This window comes from Anneissia japonica, unplaced genomic scaffold, assembly GCF_011630105.1.
Source record: "Anneissia japonica isolate Jap-2015-1 unplaced genomic scaffold, ASM1163010v1 scaffold287835_len3118868_cov185, whole genome shotgun sequence".
Lineage (NCBI taxonomy): Eukaryota > Metazoa > Echinodermata > Crinoidea > Comatulida > Comatulidae > Anneissia > Anneissia japonica.
In genome coordinates, this window is record NW_022737223.1 from 941931 (window position 1) to 958843 (window position 16913).

The 16913-nt window shown below is 34.6% G+C and overlaps 2 protein-coding genes across 2 annotated transcripts in view; both read left to right on the top strand.

The window, feature by feature from the left end:
• Window positions 1-1148: 1148 nt before the first annotated feature.
• LOC117117182 (zinc finger protein 260-like) lies at window positions 1149-7911 on the top strand. Its single transcript, XM_033261403.1, has 3 exons — window positions 1149-1351; window positions 4507-4615; window positions 4725-7911. Exons 2-3 carry the CDS (start codon window positions 4531-4533, stop codon window positions 6965-6967), a joined length of 2328 nt encoding a protein of 775 aa, XP_033117294.1. The 5' UTR covers window positions 1149-1351; window positions 4507-4530; the 3' UTR covers window positions 6968-7911.
• A 4066-nt stretch (window positions 7912-11977) lies between these two features.
• Window positions 11978-16913, top strand: part of LOC117117099 (zinc finger protein 239-like) — an 11312-nt gene continuing 6376 nt past the window's right edge. Inside the window, exon 1 of the mRNA XM_033261287.1 lies at window positions 11978-12172. The gene's annotated coding sequence lies outside the window, so the exon portion shown is untranslated. The remainder of the gene's footprint in view (window positions 12173-16913) is intronic.

Genomic DNA, 16913 nt, shown 5'->3' on the forward strand with positions numbered 1-16913 from the left:
TCCTTGAGTCTTTAAAATAGGTCTAGAATATTTATAATAAACGTTCAGTTTGTTTAGATTATTCATGGTTTCAAAAGGAATTGCTTAATAGTTCATACTGAATATTGAATTTAAAGTGACTTTCTTCGGGTTCTAATTAACCTTGTTTTACGAAAGTAACACACGAAACTAAAAAAAATCAAGCCAAGCGTCCACTAATTGAAAAATTAATGGACGGTGGGGAATAACATTGGGAGTTAAATTGTAACGTCACGATTGACTTATAATGTCTCTTATTGTGTTGTTCCTATTTTAGTCCAATGGGTGGTTAGCTTGGTGACCGTAGTTGTACCAAGAGAAGGTTGAACCATGCCATGAATTGCTTTTTCTGGTTACTCTATTGTTCCCGTAGCAGTTCCGGTTATAGATAATAATGTAGATAATATCAATATGGTGTACCGCAAACATTAGTATATTATGATTATTATTATTATTATTATTATTATCATTATTATTATAATTATTATTATATTATTATTGTTATTATTTATTATTATTATTATTATTATTTCTATTAAAATATTAATAACATCACCTATTATATGCATTTTTACATTTATAACAATATTTATTATAGAAAAAATAGTATCAACGTTGTTATAATAACATTTATTATAGAAAAAATGGGTGGGTCCACCAAACCCATAGTCTTTAACTAAGGGAGATTTTAATTGTATTGGTCTTTAATTGGAGGGATATTTAATTTGAGTGAGACCTGTAATCAGTCAGTGACTGACTTCTGTAACATAACCTGATTGGTTATGGTACCACCCTTCATTAATTCTATTGGGCATTAATCCTTAATTCTGATTGGGCATTATTCGTTAATTCTGATTTGACACTCCTTGCTTAAAATCTGTTCGATACATAGCCTAACAGAAGTAACAAACAGACCAAACTCCAGACTGGGTTCCAGTCCCCAAACTTTGTCTTAATCTGTGAAAATGCTTAAGAATAAATCGATTTTGGTACAAATGGCGTTCCATACTATTTATTTGCATGGCGTTCCATAATATACTTTTCTGGGATAAAAGTTTCTCATAGAGCTATTATTCTTATTATATCTCTATGAAGTTTCTCGACATAAACTGACGCTGGTGGCGCTTTCCGAAATGTGCTTATTTATACTACGACAATAGAGAGACTTGTTGGAAGACTAACCAAACTGAAGACCAGTTAATGTTTTTTATGAGACAAGAAGACGAACAAGCAGTAAACATTCTTGCATAATATTCCAGTACAGTATATTATGTATCAGTGGCGTGTCCAATGGGTTTGAAGTTTATGAGGCTCTAGTAGGCAAAATATAAAGGTAATGTGTGTGTATTTTTGTTGTCAAGAAATTTGAGTGGGTGAAATGCTGGGGCGTGAGACCCTCACGTATCCTGATGCCACTCACTGACCAGTAAGTAAGGGAAATTAAAATAACATATTGGGCCAGAATTTATGCTTTCAGGATGTCATGGTCGTTTTGGGTGTATATTACTCCCCGGTAGAACACTAGCAGCTGCAAAACAGTAAAGGAAAATTTATTTTTGGTTTTTCTGAATCCGTATAGGCTAGGCCTCATGTCTGTCTGTACAACAGTATACTTACGTGTCTAGGCCTAAAAAGAAATCCCCATTCCTACGGCTTGGAATTTTATTTTTTATAACCCTGGAAATTTTCATTAAAAAATGTTATGGGGAAATAAATTTGTGTTTTTAATATCGTAAGTAAAATTATGGATATTACTATAGTTAAATGGCTAAATATTTATTCACTTTCGTTCAAAATTTGATAGGAATGATGACGTCAACACGACAAATTCCTAGATGGCTTTCATTTCCATTTCATTGTTATAAAAGTACAAATGCAGTCTTCAAACAATGTTATAAGCCGACACACAACAATAACATAAAGCATCGGCCTATATAGGCCTACTCTAGGCCTACTATCTTCTTGTCACCAATCGAATGTAGTAAGAGGAGTAACAAAGTTATTTGCCTTTACGTAAGCAATAATAATAATAAATATTTATATAGCACCAATTCAAAAAAATTGTCAAAACAAAGGCACTAGGTGAGTTAACATTCCAGTAATAGGTGAGTTTTAAGATTTTTTTTTTAAAAAGAAAGTAAATTATACAAATCGCGAACAAAAAGCGGCAAGGAATTCCATATGAAGGAGGTCTTGAAAAGAAAAAGCACCATAAGTTTTTGATTTGCAATGACATATTTACGAGTTTGGTAGATAGCTATTTTCGTTCCATTTGGGTTTATTGTGGTAATTCATTAATTATAAATGTTACTTTCTGTATGTATAATATTGTTTTTGGAAATTACATTTGTACTCTTATTATAACAGTAAAATTATTTTCACATTAAAAAATAGACCTACTTTTTCCGCCACAATGGACGCCATCTTTGAATTTTTCCTGATGACGTCAATTGAATACATAACTATTTAGCCATGTTTTGTTACATTTAGTATATATTTGAAAGTGACTAAAACAATTATTTCCCCAATTAAAATCTTAATTGGTCCAAATTAGGGTATTTTGGGCCATCATTATTAGGCCTATATATTTTAATTATTTTTTTTTTATTAGGGCCTATTTATTTCTTCCATAGAATAATTATATAAATACATATCAAACTATACTGAATACAAACATTGAAATTGAATGCGAAGAATAAATGAATTGAAACAAGGAGAATGTACGGATTGCTGTGGATGAGGAGGCGTGCATACTGTCAAGGAACGGACTGTCCAACTGTTTAATTTAAATGTTTTAGGTGCGAATTTTTTATTGTTACTGTAGCTTACAAGTATTAAATTTTTTCTCCAATTTAAGACCACTTTTGGGACCGTGGTTTCGGTGGTCTTTAACAGCTTTGGTTTCTAATTGGAATCCCAATAATTAAAGAATGGCACTTCCATTGGGTTTATAGTGGTAATTCATTAATTATATAGGATGTACTTTATTCCTCTATGTATAATATTGTTTTGAGATTACATTTGTACTTATTTATAACAATAAAATTATATTTACATAAAGAAATACGCCTGCTTTTTCTGCCACAATGGACGTCATCTTTGAATTTGTCATGATGATGTCATCATTTCTATCCAATACATAACTATTTAGCCATGTTGTGTTACGTTTAATATGTAAACGTGACTAAGACATTTATTCGCCCAATTATAATCTTAATTAGTCCAAAATAGGGTATATTGGCCCAATAAAAAGAACTGCCCAAGGCCTGCGGATTGAGATTATATTTTTCAAAGACACAGGGTACAGTATGCTGATTCAGCATAAATAATACATTTCCTTTATTTTTTCCCACTGAACTTTATTTCAGCAGTTTTACAAGCAGGCTATAATGGTTAAAAAACACAGCACATATTTGGGTGTCCCGAAAGCTCAGACCACGAAAGCTAAGACCTAAGACCACGAGATTTCAGACCCACTCGAAATATCAGACCCCGCAAATTAAGACCCCCAACTAAGTATGCCAGGATTTCTAGACAATACCTTTATTCGAAAGCTAACGTCAATATTAAAAAGAACTGACTAATCATAAAATAAACACCAGTAAGTATCATCGATACCAGCTAGGCCCCTTTTGCGGCGTTTACTGGAGAAAACCGGCTATCCGCACTCCACGGAGCCGTACGGTATGGTTTCAGTATGTTTTCGATAGCGGTTTCTAATGCACGTCTATTGTGCGAATACTGTATCTGATATTATAGTTCACGATCGTTCTCACTCTTTATATTTTTAGGATAGTTTGTTCTTCTTTTTACATTCAGCTACATTTCTTTACTTGCTTCTTTTTTGTTTTATATTCGGTTTCAAAATATTATATAAAAAGATAAAATTACTAAAAGCATAGCACATGAAACCAGGACCAGTGGCGGATCCAGCGACGGGGGTGGGGGCATGAGGGCCTGTTTCCCCCCCCCCCCCCACACACACACACATAATACAGTCAAGCCGAAAATTTTGAGTTAAAGAGAGGAAAAATTGTACCCATAGTTCAATGGCGATCCAGCAGTGGAATGAAAGGATAGCTCGATTATTTTCAACTTTACACCAACCCTGGTGGGGCTAAGGTGGGCGTGGCGGTGAGAACCTCATATTGCCATATGGAGTTATTATTAAAATAATTATAACTCCATGGCTGGCATCGATAATACTTACTGGTGTTTATTTCATGATTAGTCAGTTCTATATATTGATGTTAGCTTTCGAATAAAGGTATTATTGTCTGGAAACCCTGGCATACTTAGTTGAGGGTCTTAATTTGCAGGGTCTGATATTTCGAGTGGGTTTGATATCTTGTGGTCTTAGGTCTTAGCTTTCGTGGTCTGAGCTTTCGGGACACCGCACATATTTCCCGATTAGCAACTCGGGTGTTACATCATAACAAAAATGATTCCCGGTGAAAAGAATTTAATATATTATTTTCTTGCTTTCAGGACTCATCTCACAGATTAAATTAAATGTGTGAAAATATTAGCTACAGTATGTCAGAACAAAAAGTCAATTTGCATGAGGCACTGAATCATGGAATTAAAGTTGAACCAGGTTAGTTATATTTTCAGCATAAACAATGGACAAGATGAAAATGTTTTATGCTCAGAATTCTTTTAGGGACATTTTTAATATGCGAGCAACATTGTTTTTTATCTTCTAGGCCAATGCTGTGTTTTTGATAACCATGAAGAAAGTTTTTTAAATTGTTTGCCAACAATTCCATCAATGTTAAAACCTGCGAGGTCACAAAAAGAAATTGAAAATAATGATAAATTTATGAAATATGAAGATAACTGCAGAAATATATTCAGTGTAGAACAACATCAATTTGATAGTTTAAAGGAACACTTAAAAATAAACAATGAACATTTGGAATATAAATGTGAACATTTTAGAGAAACCCATTTAGGAATAAAAATAGAGGAAGCGCAATGTCGATATTGTGCAAAGGAATTTGATGGCAGATGTAACTTAGAAAAACATTTGAGAATACAAACAGGGAAGATGTCCAATGAATGTTGGAATTTGAACACACACTCATGGAAACTTACAGAAAGGACAGCATATGAATGTGAACATTGTGAAATGAAGATCAACCAAGGCAAGATTTTGAAGATACAATTAACAAAACATAAAGGACTAGTAGCATATGAATGTGAACAATGTGGACAAACATTTACGCACCATAACAGTTTGAAAACACACTTAAGGACACATACTGGAGAGAAGCCATATGAATGTGAATATTGTGGTAAAAGATTTAATGAAAATAGCAATTTGAAAACACATTTAAGGATACACACTGGAGAAAGACCATTTGAATGTGAATATTGTGGAAAGAGATTTAATGGAAATGGCAATTTGAAATCGCATTTAAGGATACATACAGGACAAAGACCGTATGATTGCGGACATTGTGGGGAGAAGTTTATTAACAGTAGAACTTTCAAAGGACATTTAAGGATACACACAGGAGAAAGGCCATTTGAATGTGATCATTGTGGAAAGAAATTTAGACTTAACAACACTTTTAGACAACATTTAAAGATGCACACAGGTGAAAAACCTCATGCCTGTGAACATTGTGGAAAGAAATTTTTTCTAAGGGGCACTTTGAAAGATCACTTAAGGATACACACAGGAGAGAGACCATTTGAATGTGAATGTTGTGGAAAGAGATTTAATAACAATAGCAATTTGAAATCACATTTTAGGATACATACAGGAGAAAGACCGTATGATTGCGGACATTGTGGTGAGAAGTTTATCACCAGTAGCACTTTGAAAGCACATATAAGGATACACACAGGAGAAAGGCCATATGAATGTGAACATTGTGGAAAGAAATTTAGACTTAACAGCACTTTTAAACAACATTTACAGATGCACACAGGTGAAAAACCTCATGCATGTGAACATTGTGGAAAGAAATTTTTTCAAAGGGGCGTTTTGAAAGATCACTTAAGGATACACACAGGAGAGAGACCATTTGAATGTGAACATTGTGGGAAGAAATTTGCAAACAGGAACACTTTGAAAATACACTTAATGACACATACTGAAGAGAAGCCATATGAATGTGAATATTGTCGAAAACGATTTAAACACACTGGCAGCTTTAATGCGCATTTAAGGATACACACAGGAGAAAGACCATTTGAATGTAAAAAATGTGGAAAGAAATTTTCACTCAAGAACACTTTGAGAAAACACTTAATGACACATACTGGAGAGAAGCCATTTGAATGTGAATATTGTGGAAAGAGATTTACTCAACAAAGCGGTTGGAAATCGCATTTATGGACACATACAAACGAGAAACCATATATATGTGAACATTGTGGAGAGAAGTATATTACAAGTTTCAATTTGAAAGAACATTTAAGGATACACACTGGAGAAAGACCATTTGAATGTGATCAATGTGGAAAGAAATTTAGAATTAAAAACAGTTTAAGACAACATTTAAAGATACACACAGGTGAGAAACCACATTCATGTGAACATTGTGGAAAGAAGTTTATTCGAAAGGACGATTTGAAAATTCATTTAAGGATTCACACAGGAGAGAAACCATTTGAATGTGAACATTGTGGAAAGAAATTTTCAGACAGGAGTAGTATGAGACAACATGTAACCAGACATACAGACGTTTCTAGTGAATGTAAACAGTGTGGAAAGACATTTATACAAAAACAGTCTTACTTAAGGCATATGAAGGTACATGCAGGTGACTTACCATATGAATGTAAACATTGTGGAAAGAAGTTTCTTTACAATAGCCGTTTGAAAGTACATTTAAGAGTCCACACAGGTGAGACTCCATATGAATGTAAACCATGTGGACAGAGATTTAAATACAATCTCGGCTTGAAAAGACATTTTGAATTGTGGCACACATAAACACTAGCAATTTCCTGTATCTGAAACTGGGTTGTACCCCCTTCTTGAAAGAAAGTAGACTCAGTTTGATTTTGGTTGTACATGTATAACCATAGAAAACATGATTAATTTTGTTGTATGAGAAACCAATGTTGGAAGAGACTTCATATTGAAGAGAGTAGAAAGGAATAATAATATTCAAAGTAAAATTACCTAGTCATATATAAAATACATGTACGTGCTGAGCATGATTATTGTTGTTGGAAGTGACTTCGGTTGTCTACTCCACAAAATATGCTGAATAATGATGTTAAGAGAAACCTACCTGTATATTGAAAAAAAGATAGAAAGTAATAATAAACAATATGTAGAATGCCCTGTAGTCAAATACTACATCTGACATGTACCAGCTCACCGTGGAAATTGTGGATGTGACACCATATTAAGTTAAGGTACAGTTGTAAATTGGATGTACAATTGAATAACACTTGTACTGTATATATTATGATCTAATGATCATCTAATAATCTGCTGGTTTTGAGATGTGCTAAAACTATATTTTGGTAGTATTAATTTGGTTTGTATTTCCATACCATGTTTTTAAAATCTCTTCTTTTTAGTAAAATTCACACCTGTCTACACATGTTCTTTCTTTATTAATAATCATTGGGTTCATTAAAATGGGATTTTTAATGAGTAAGTAAATGAAAGATAAAGGTAAAATTTAATACACAAGATATTCCTTTATGAATGATAATGGTACAATTATTTCTCCCATGTGAAATGTAATACAATGCACAACTGTCAATTTTGAAGGAGTTACATGTTCAGGAATGTTAAGTGTTTTACATGTTTTCAATATTTGTTATTTTTTAAAATTTGATTCCTTCATATATATTTCACTGTTATTTTGTTATAATCCACACTAATTAAATACATTGTTGAAATAAAAAGGTATTTTGAAATGTGTTAATTTTTCTTAATTTGCTACTTAAGTTGTGTTTAAATCGGCCGACGTTTATTCGAGGAGCCAAGCGATCATGTCATACTCCAATTAAAACAACTGGGTCTTCAGAAGAAGCAAAAACAATACCTCTCAGCCAACCACTCAGCTGTTATTGTTATTGTTGTATTTGTCGTCGTTTCCACCAAGCTCAATAATTAAATAATATTTCCTAATAATTTTATCCTGCTAATGCGTAAAAATATATTAAAAAGTTACAGAATACGATCATTAAAATTAAATAGAAAGAATAAATGCTGCATTGAACCATTTTCTCTATGATTGAACCAAGGAAGGAGAATATACGGGTTACTGATGGATAAGAGGCGTGCAGACATATGAAGGAACGGAGTTCTAGACACCTATCCAATTGTTTCTGGATCTGGATCCTGCTAACCGTTAGCTGCTGTGCGTTCATACGAGAAGATCCCGATCCGGATACCAAGAATATGATGATCGAATAACTGGCCAATAATAAACTAGAAATTGTAAACGCGTACGTGTGATTGGTTGATGATGGAAACGCACTCAACTTGCTAACCGATAGCGTTTGCTAACCGTTAGCGTTATCCGGATACCGCTAAAGCTGGTTTTCCACTGGGCGAATTTATTCGCGCGAATCAAAGCGTCCGTTCGCTTCCTGAGTTCTGATTGGTTGCGCATTTTTACGCAAGCAAAAACTCCGATAGAAACGTGCATGTGCATGAGCCGCTGCTTTCCATTCGCGCGAATAAATTCGCCAAGTGAAAAACAGGCTTTACGGTTAGCGCTAACCGATCAGGCATTCTCACACAGGTGCTAACGGTAACCAACGTCTGTTGACAACAGAGGGCGCCACCTGGCGTCGAGATGACACCACTAGTGTGTGGTACAGCAAAGAGACTCTTTGGGTACAGTACAGTACTCTATGGGCGTATTCGACTGGTTCGATTCGCTGAGTATTACAGTATTTTCATTCGCCTGCTGGTTTGTAAAATAGACTTGGTTGACGAAGAAAATTAACGTAAACCAGAGTGTGTTAATCAACGTTAAAGTTATTCTCGTGACCAAAACAAACATGGCCGATTGGTGAGTTTAGAGCCAACATTTGCTTTAATATAATGTAGATTAAATTTCAGAAAATAAAATTTATAATATTTACCCACATGAAGTCAAAATTTAGGTTAACAGAATTCAAAAACTGGATTAATTTTTTTTTTTTTTTACACGAAAAATCTATACTGCTACAAGAAGCAATCTTGATTACACAGGGTGTATCGCAATATTCTATGCAGCCATTTTGTTTTTTCGAGTATTTAAGTTTTCTATTCGACTGGCGTCTTCGTTTATTAAAGCATGGAATCATGATTTAAGGATTGCACCAAACCTGCGCAGGTAGGTGGGCGTGGTTTAAAGAAGAACGACCAGCCGAATACTATGGAACGCCGTTAGTATCTTCGGTTATGTGCAAACACTCCATTATGTGCAATCGCCATGACGTTATGTGGAATGGTCATGACGTTATGTGGAATGGTCATTATGTCATGTGGTTTGGTCATGGTGTTATGTGGTTTGGTGATTATGTTATGCAGTTTGGTCATGATGTTCCGGGTTTGCTCATTATGTTATGTGGTTTGCACATTATGTTATGTAGTTTCGACATGACGTTCGGACGTCCTTGCGGAGTATGTGAAGAAGAATGAATAAGAAAACGGCTGTACAAGTAAGCCTATATCAAGTTTCATTTGAAAATTTTGATTGGCTAATCGATTTTATATAGCCGGAGTTAGTTTAGAACTAGGCAAACCTTGCTAAAAAGGTACACTTTCTCCATCAAAAGGCATTTTTTATGAATGGAATGACCCAAGCACGAACTCCTGTAGACCAAACCTGGTACTGTTACGATTTTTAATCGTGCCGGAAATCCACTCACTATTTCTTTTCCTTTTTTCTCTGTAAAGAGGCCTGAAGAACGAGATAAAATTAAGTACTTTATAAGTAATTGAGTTTCGAAGCACGAACTCCTGTAGACCAAACCCGGTACTGTTACGATTTTTAATCGTGCAGGAAATCCACTCACTATGTCTTTTTTCTTTTTTCTCTATATAGAGGCCTGAAGAATGAGATAAAATTAAGTACTTTCTAAGTAATTGAGTTTATACTGATTTTGCTATTGTTGTACATCTTATACGGTTGTGCATCTGTTATTTAAGAGAAGCAATAAAGTTACTTACTTACTGATCTTTTCCAGAGGAGAAAAACCTTGAATTTTGAAGAATTTAAAGGTCATTAAAAAAAAAAAAAAAAGCTCATTTTCGGTCTAGAAATCAAAATTTTTCATTTTGAATCACCCTCTTTCAAATCCTGGATCCGCCCCTGATTATTTTGTGGTGGTAATCCCTCATCACAGATAGTGCCTGGTCACTAACAGTTGGATGGATGATTTTGTTTTCTCATTTAATCATGTAAATCCGGCATTTTAAGCTATATCAAGATGGATGTTTTTATCATCATTACTTAACTCTCATTTGCTTGTGAAAGTATTTGAAGTTCGTGTGGAAAATACTAAATAAAGTACAATATTTTGAAATACTTTGGTGCTTCCGATTTTTTTTTTTTTTTTTTTTTTTTTTTTTTCTACTTTTTTTTATATTATTTTTTTTTACTACTGTTTTATACATTAATTTGTTTGACTGAAGAGAAAACGTTATATTTACATACCAGACTGAGGAAGGGCTGGAGAACATAGTCATAGTCAAAGCAAACACATCATTAACTACGGTATATGTTCTCATTTAATAAGAATTACATATGCCGAATACCAATGCATGGATGGATGAATGTTTATAATGATTAGTCGGCTTCTAGTATAGGAAGACCTATTAAATATTATTTTTCTTATAAACTACCAGGCTTTTTCTTTTATCAACATTCAAAATACTAGTGTGATTTAAAGTACTGTAAACTTTCTAAAAACCCACAAAATATATAGCATATTTTCCAATAATGTTATTCTTATAAAATCTTGCCTTTATATTTCGTTTAAAAACGGATATAATAATTATATGCACTCTTTTCCAAATACAGGTCTTAATTACTGTTGTTATATGCTGCCATCACTCATGCATCCACAACAGACGCTAGGGCGTTTTCCCCATACAGCGGATCGGGCGTCACGCTGACTCGCGTGTATTAAGAATAGCAGTGGGCTCTATTCTGCTATATACTCTTTGCTTGTATCATGGACCTATTAATATAATAGGTCCATGCTTGTATGAAATAAATCTCTGGCGCGGTGGTAATAAAACTAGTGTGAGGTCTTCCCGCTCGCTCTCGGCCAATCAAAAGTTTCAAATGAAACTTGTAATACTATTCATTATTATTATTATCTTTCGGATTTTTTTTTTTTTTTTTTTTTTTTTTTTTTTTTTTTTTTTAAGGGAACGAATGATAATTATTGGGTAATTTTTTTTTTTTTGGTCTGTTTTCGGGATTGGAAAGGGACGGGAGGGGTAATTAAAACTTCGATTTCGGGATTGGAAAAGGAAAGGGAGGGGTAATTAAGACTTTGATTTTTACTTTTTGTTAAGCTCATTTACTTTTACTTTTGATTTGTCATGTTTTGATTTTGTTTGTTTTCTTATGTTTTTCTTGGACGCACCTTTTTGTACGTGTGCCACTGTTGTAAAAGTGTAGCTTCCAAATAAAGAATATAGGCTGACTTACAGCTGTCTTCTTATTCACACTTCTTCACATACTCGCAAGGATGTCCGAACGTCATGTCGAAACTACATAACATACATAATGTGCAAACCACATAACATAATGAGCAAACCACATAACATCATGACCAAACCACATAACATAATGAGAAACCACATAGCATCATGACCAAACCACATAGCATCATGACCAAACCACATGACCAAACCACATAACGTCATGGCGATTGTACATAATAGAGTGTTTGAACCGAAGATACTAACGCCGCGGCGTTCCATAGAATACGGCCTTATGGCTTCGCCTTGTTGATGTAATCGCATCGTAGCTAAAATGAGGCGCGACCGAAACGAAGCGCGACCGAAGTGATCGGCTACCGCTCTAGCAGATGTTGGTTGGAAATTCGAGTTGTAATTTGGCAAATCACGTGTTCCAAAATTAAATTTTCAAACACTTATTAGTTTAGTTTGATAAAAGGCTCCCAATGGATAGTGGGAATAAGCCTGGAAGTTTTTCAAGGAAAGGTACGGTACTCAAGACGTGCATATTAATTATTGCTCCAGTCAGTGGAGTCGTCGCTGGCTGAGGTACTTTTTAGGCTAGCTAGGGACCTAGCCTACTACAGGCCTAGATCCTTGGGTGTTGGCCTAGGCCTAAGCAGACCTGCCAACCCTTGAGTCATAAAAATCTGGAGATTTTTTTAAGAATCTTAAAAAATCTGGAGATTTACCAAAAAATCTGGAGGTTTCCAGATTAACCAAAAGATGATGCAAGATACCAAAAAAGTCACGTCACTACAAGTTAAGTTATTGGCTGTGGTGACATTGGAATTAAAAATGGCTGCTTGTTTATTGCACCGCAAAGCGAGCAGGCGGCAAATACATTGAATAATAACGATCAAATCAATCAAATTATGCATAAATCCGAGTATATTTGGGGAGGGGGATGGCCTGTGAAATCGGGTGAAAATTACATTCGATCGGGAGAACTGGACCAGGAGATTTGTTTAAATATCGGGTGACACCCAACAGGATCGGGTATGTTGGCAGGCCGGCCTAAGTCCAGAATATTATTCATGGCAAATGCTATCGCAGCATGACAATTTTTAAAAACGAATCTCCCCATTCGATATGGCTGTTTACATTTATTTAGTACCCACTATATGTCACATGATCAGTAATAGCTGGAGGCACCGATTTGGTCTATTTTATTATTAGATCTAGGTCTAGCCATGGAGGTATTATTGAGAAGAAGGAGATCACTCGGCAACAGATCTCTTTGCCGTGACAAACCAATTTGTTCCCTCGCCTTTGGATCGCGGGCGGGCGTATTGTCCTATAATTCACATTTTTTTCGTTAGCAACAACTTGGCAATGACATTGACATGCATTTATACGCTCCAGCACAGCAGTTTTCCGATAAAGCATTTGATTTTAACCCATTAAATATCTTTATAATAAACAATGTTCCCCTGATTGGATTTTTTCGGACTTTTTTTTTTCAGAAACAGATTCCGCAAAATATTTCTGTTAAAATTACTTCTGTGTTTATTATAATTTTGTCTAAAGATCGATTCGTTTGACTATAAAGGTCACTCATTCTCTAAGAACCAAGAGATGTCCTAAATGGTTCGACGAAAACATAAGATCAGCTAGAAGAGAGCGTCGACAGTGTGAGTGTAAATGGCATAAATCTCCTAGTGATCCTGACCGCATCAAATATCTCGAAAAACATAAGGTTGTAACTGAATTAATTGTACAATCGAAAACGGATTATTTTAAAAATGTGTTGCTTAATACCGATACAAAGTCTATGTACCGTAATCTTAAGCTGCTTCTAAATAGCTCAAATGTATCTTTGCCGAGTAGCATTACTGTTGCAAAGCTTAGTAACAATTTTGCTTCATATTTTAATGATAAAGTTTCAAAAATTAGATTAGAGCTTGATAAGGTTTCTAATCCTGTTAACATGGTCAATAGTGTAGGTGAGGTCCCTCCTTATGATGACATAAATTTTGTTCAACCACTTATCAATGAGGAAGATGATAATTAATAATAATCATATGTTTGTTACATTCTCTCCAGTAAATGAAACCGAAATTAGCCAAATTATCTCTAAAATTCCTAATAGAACTTGTTTACTGGACCCCATTCCCACGTGGCTTTTGAAGAAATGTTCTGAAATTTTTACCCCTGTAATTGTTTCTCTTGTTAATAATTCCTTTTCTATTGGGTGTTTCCCGAATATTCTTCGTGAAGCCGTGATTTTTTCTCATATCAAAAAACCTAATCTCAATAAAGACGTACGTGTTAAGCAATTACCGTCCCGTGTCAAATCTTCCCACCCTTGGTAAGATTCTTGAATACCCTGCAATCTCGAGATTTAATTGTTATTTTCAGTCAGAAGGCATTTCTGATAAATTTCAATCCGCCTATAAGTCGGCCCATAGTACAGAAACTGCCCTTCCTCGGGTTAAAAATGATATTGTTAAGGAAGTAAGCCTTGGTAGGAAAGTTATGCTTGTTTTAATTGATTTGTCTGCAGCCTTCGATACCATTGACCACGAAATTCTCATAAATAGGTTACAAAATGAATATGGTATCGGAGGCTGCGTGCTAGATTGGTTTAATTTGTACCTGAGGGATCATAATACTAGAGTGTGTATTTCTGGTAACTTCTCTAAAGTCTATCCGCTTCAATTTGGCGTCCCCCAGGGATCAGTCGCTGGTCCATCGATCTTTACTGCATACTCAAAGCCAGTCAGTGATATTATCAAGCGTTGTAATGTTTCCTATCACATATATGCTGATGATATCCAGCTATATGTTAGTTATGATCCTAAGGTGCACAACGTCGATTAACAAAGTGTATTGATGAGGTAAAAATCTGGATGCTTGAAAAAAAACTGAATTCTTTCTTATTTCATCCCAAAGGAAAATCAATTCTATTAAAAAATTTTAATTAAAGATTGGTGAATTCTCAATTGCCCCCTCGTCATCAATTAGGAACCTTGGGGTTGTTTTTGATCCCTGTCTTAAAATGGACTTACAGGTTTCGTCTTTATGTCGGTCGGTTAATTTTCATTTACAAAATATCTCACATATTAGACGTTTCATTGACCAAAATACCTGTGCACATGCAGTACGATTACTGATTCTTTCTAGGTTGGATTACGGAAACTCCTTACTTGGTGGAATTTCACGTTCTAATATACAGCGCCTCCAAAATCGTGCTGCTCGATTAATTTACGGTGTGGATAGACACACTAGTACTTCGCCATTGCTGCGAGAACTGCATTGGTTACCGGTCCAACAGAGAATACATTTCAACATTTTACTACATGTGTACAATACTTTCAATAATATTGCCCCAACATATCTTCAAGATATTATCAGTAAATATGAACCAGGTCGTATCGGTCTTAGATCATCTAAAGATAATTTGCGCCTGACAGTACCTATCTCCAAGACCTCATTTGGTGATAGTGCGTTCTGTTATTGGACCAAGGCTATGGAATAGCACTCCTTATGAGATCCACCAGGCTCCCAGTGTTAAAATCTTTAAAAAAACAACTTAAAATGTATCTGTTTCCTAGTAAGTAGTTTTTGTATCTTTTAACGGTAGTTTTAAGATTTCTGTATATATATAAATATATATTTTGAACTTTGATATGTACAGCACTTTGATCCTTTTGCCGAAAAAGCGCTTTATAAATGCAAATATAATAATAATAATAATAATAATAAAGCTAAGGCAGTGTAAAACTGAAAATTATTCTAATTCTGGATTGAATTTTTGAATAGTTAACCCTGGTTAACCCTAAAAAGACTTAGTTTATTATAATCTTCCATCATTCCTAATAATATCTGTTAAAATTGGAATTATCTAATTTTATCCAATTTATGGAAATTCAAGTTGCAATATACCATACATTTAAAGCTAATGTAAATGTTTTATTAAATTCGAAACTCTTTTTTTTTTTTGAAAATATTATTATGTTTGGTATTTTTTGAAAAATCAATGTATTAGCTTCAAGATGGAAACGATTTGCACAGCCATAGTGATTGACTGTAAGTAGTGCACATTGAGAAAAGAACGTGCTCTCCATTTCGCTGTGGTCAAATGCTGAGCATTTGGTGCACATGCATCCCTACACGCTAAACGTCACAAAAACCACATGCAACCAGACCATAAACCGTCAGCGTACATAACGAATTACCTACGCGCATGTTAGTTGCCATGATAATCGCGCGTCGTGCAGTGATTACAAAGGCCTAATGATATTTTGCACTAACATTAGACTGAAATTATATTCTTCATTTCAACATTAATTTTACCGATATTGTGGTGTATTGTCGTTCATAAGACTCACTTCGCAGAAAAAAATTAATAAATGTTCTGTATCTACTCAAATGTTCGTTTTGTGCACCTTAGTCCAACATTGTCAAAATGACAGTTTAATGTTACATAAGAACGTGAAATTTTATAAAATTCATAAATTTTCAATTGCTATAACTTATCATTTTCTTGGTCAGTTTTCACAAATCAAATTGCAGTTTATAGAAGCATTTAACAAGCTCGCGGTCAAAAGAAATCAGATGTAACAGACATTGCGTAGTACCCAAAATTAATAAAATAGTAACTAACACCATAAAACGTATAGTACGCATAGACTAATAATTGATGGCTGTACTCGCAACTAGTATCGGATTGTCGATGCCAAAGTAAAGATCAAAGGACTGTACGCACGCGCTATATGTTCGAGAGCGGAAATGTGCGTCCTTCTGTTGAATTACCTAGGTCTACCCTATAATACTGTAACTATGTATCAATGGCGTACCTAGGGGGTTTGAAGTTGAGCGCAGGAGGGGCTGATGGGGCTCTAGTTGGCAAAATAAGCTAAAAATAAATATACATGCAGAGCTCATAGTCCAGGTGGTGGAACAAGTCTTCACGGATAAGAACTATCACCATAGGCTCAGTGTACGCAAATGAGGCATGTTGTGGCAAAATGGCTAAGTTGTAGCAAAAATTGAAATTCAAGTTATTGGTATTTTCAGATACCTGAGTATGTGTTCTTTAAAATGAGGGGTCATTCATTGAAATTGGACATTTCAAGCCTAAGTTATTGGAAAGTTAAAGTACAGTACAGTACTCTTAGAATCAAGATAAACATAATTTTGAGTAATTTCCTTTCAAAGTTATTTGTGCATACGTTGTTTAATAGAATGAACTATCAAAATAACATTAAATAAACAATTTGTT